Source organism: Aureococcus anophagefferens, assembly GCF_000186865.1.
Source record: "Aureococcus anophagefferens unplaced genomic scaffold AURANscaffold_213, whole genome shotgun sequence".
Taxonomy (NCBI): Eukaryota; class Pelagophyceae; order Pelagomonadales; family Pelagomonadaceae; genus Aureococcus; species Aureococcus anophagefferens.
In genome coordinates this window covers 5341-7550 of record NW_008705752.1, presented here as the reverse complement: position 1 = coordinate 7550, position 2210 = coordinate 5341, and the positions used below count along the sequence as shown (strand labels likewise).

The window sequence follows — 2210 nt, the reverse complement described above, 5'->3', positions numbered from 1 at the left end:
CAAAACTGCAAGACAAAGTTCATCAAGGTTTTTTCTTATTATAAAAAGAATAGAAACCGATTGAGAATGATGAATGATTTTACATTACAACAAGAGCAATGTCTTCACGATCTAAATCGTCTATGGACAAAGGCTAAGGATGGAGATTTAGAAAATCTATGGAGTGTGAAGGAATATCATACTTACATCAATGGATATACCATTCCAACCGGCACCGCCGGTAGGAATTACGCCATGCCGACAACCTTCCATTTCGCACTCTATGAGGTGCCTTGGAATCGCAAAATCGCAGTACCAATAGAACCGAGGGACTTGCATGGAATGCAGCATGATATAACATCCTATTTGTGTAGGCAGATAGACATCCGGGAGAAGGTTATGGATGAGCAGATTTTCAAGTTGGCCGATGAGTCCAACCCTAAGCAGCAAAAGCACGGGGCAGAGTTGGGTGGCGCTGGAACGTCGGGTGGCGCTGGAACGTCGGGGGGCGATAACCCAGGTAGCAAGCCAGGTGACAAGCCAGTTAAGAAACCAAAGGAGTCTGCTTTTCCGTGTGGCAAATTGTCCAAAGAGCAACATGACGCGGGCATTAAGGAGATAAACCAGGTAGTCAACGCGGGAGCAGGTACCAAAGAGCACAGGTGTTTCAAGTTCAGCTCGCATTCTGGTTGCCCAGACAAGAAGTCCTGTCAATTCCAGCATGAATTCATCAAGCCCGAGGAATATGCAAAGCTCGGCCCATTCGGAAGGTGTATATTTATACGCTTCGGTGGGCATTATGACGAGGAGCCCATTGAGCCAAAGAATGTGCAGGGTAATCTGCAGGCAACACTGAATATGGCAGGGTCGCCTCCGAAGGCTGGGAAGGAGCCGGAACCAGGGTCGCCTCCGAAGGCTGGGAAGGAACCGGAACCAACGGATCTGGATGCGGCAGGGGACCACCTACTTGAAGCCCCATTGCTCCAACTAAACACGCAGGCAGCCGAGCCACCGGCACCCGATAAGGACGCCAGCGTGGTGGTTGGCGTGCGCGCTGACGACGCGCATACAAAGCGTGTTAGGGAGTTGTCCGTCGATAAAGCGTTAGCGAGGTTCACAGGCAGGCACGGACGAGCAGGCACTTCCAATTTTTGGATTCTGGAGGAGGAAGTGCCTTCGGGGCGATATTGGAAAAAAAATCCAGAAAAAACCCGTTGGGCAACCCTAATCCTATGACAAAATAGGGGGTGTTGGCCGGCCGCCACGCCCGACTCGCTGCGGGGGAGCAGAGAGGTTCCCCCCAACGTTCCCCCAGCCGGGACGTTTCAGCTGACTTGCAGTCAGGCATTTTCGCGCTACAGAGAGCGTTCAGCGCATAGGAGATGGTAACATTTCCCAACCACCTAGGAGGCGGTAGCGTGACGTTTGTCTCAGTCTCAATGCGGATAGGCGCAGTGTGCGCGCCCGACAAGTTTGACTTTAGGCAGCGCCTGCGCGAGCTCGGGTTTGTCGAGGACGTCAAGCGGTTTGTCGTGATCCTCCCAGACCATAAGCGAGCGCGTTTGATTGCCTGGCTGGCAGAGGTACGCGAGCATCGCAGTGCTCCGCGTGAAGAGTTCAACCGCCTCGTCCACACGTTGGTGTCGGTGGCGTTTGTCATTCCGCGTGGCAAGTAGTTCCTTAGCAGGTTCTTCAAGGTTCTCTCTCAGCGCTGGGGAGCGCCTTACGGGCGCCGGGGCGACAGGGTGAAGCTCCCATCCAATATCATTGAGCACCTAGACTGGTGGATCAAAGCATTGAGGGAATCGCCCGGCCGTCGGATAATGGCGACAGCCAAGCGGCACTTGAAAGGACCGTTGCTTTCGTGGATGAGCGACACCTGCCGCTGTCTGGATGAAGGGAAACCTTCAGGGGCCGGCGGGTTCCTGCCGCTGGGCCCAGGTTATTATTGGTCGGAAGTTTTTGACGATACCGTGGTCAAATGGCTGAATATCGCGCACTTGGAGTGTTACGGGGTATGTCACTAACATCTGTGGCAGGATTTCCGCCTTGCGGCAACTGAGGACAAGCTGATTGGCACTGCATCGCCGACGGAGCCCCACAGAGAATCGAAGGGTTTGAGCTACGTGAGGAATCATCATTCTCTTCTGAGATGGTACGGTCGGAGGCACCTCAAGTCATGACTGCCAACTCACAAAACCAAGATGCTTCAAATGAGTAAGATGCAGAAG

At 53.3% G+C, this 2210-nt stretch overlaps 1 protein-coding gene across 1 annotated transcript in view; it reads left to right on the top strand.

The window, feature by feature from the left end:
* AURANDRAFT_68559 (hypothetical protein) overlaps positions 1 to 1655 on the top strand; it is a gene marked incomplete at both ends in the record, with an annotated part of 5277 nt that extends 3622 nt beyond the window's left edge. Inside the window, 4 exons of the mRNA XM_009044256.1 lie at positions 225 to 291; positions 354 to 1067; positions 1224 to 1318; positions 1387 to 1655. Coding sequence (XP_009042504.1) covers positions 225 to 291; positions 354 to 1067; positions 1224 to 1318; positions 1387 to 1655 — 1145 coding nt within the window. The remainder of the gene's footprint in view (positions 1 to 224; positions 292 to 353; positions 1068 to 1223; positions 1319 to 1386) is intronic.
* Between the last annotated feature and the right edge of the window lie 555 nt (positions 1656 to 2210).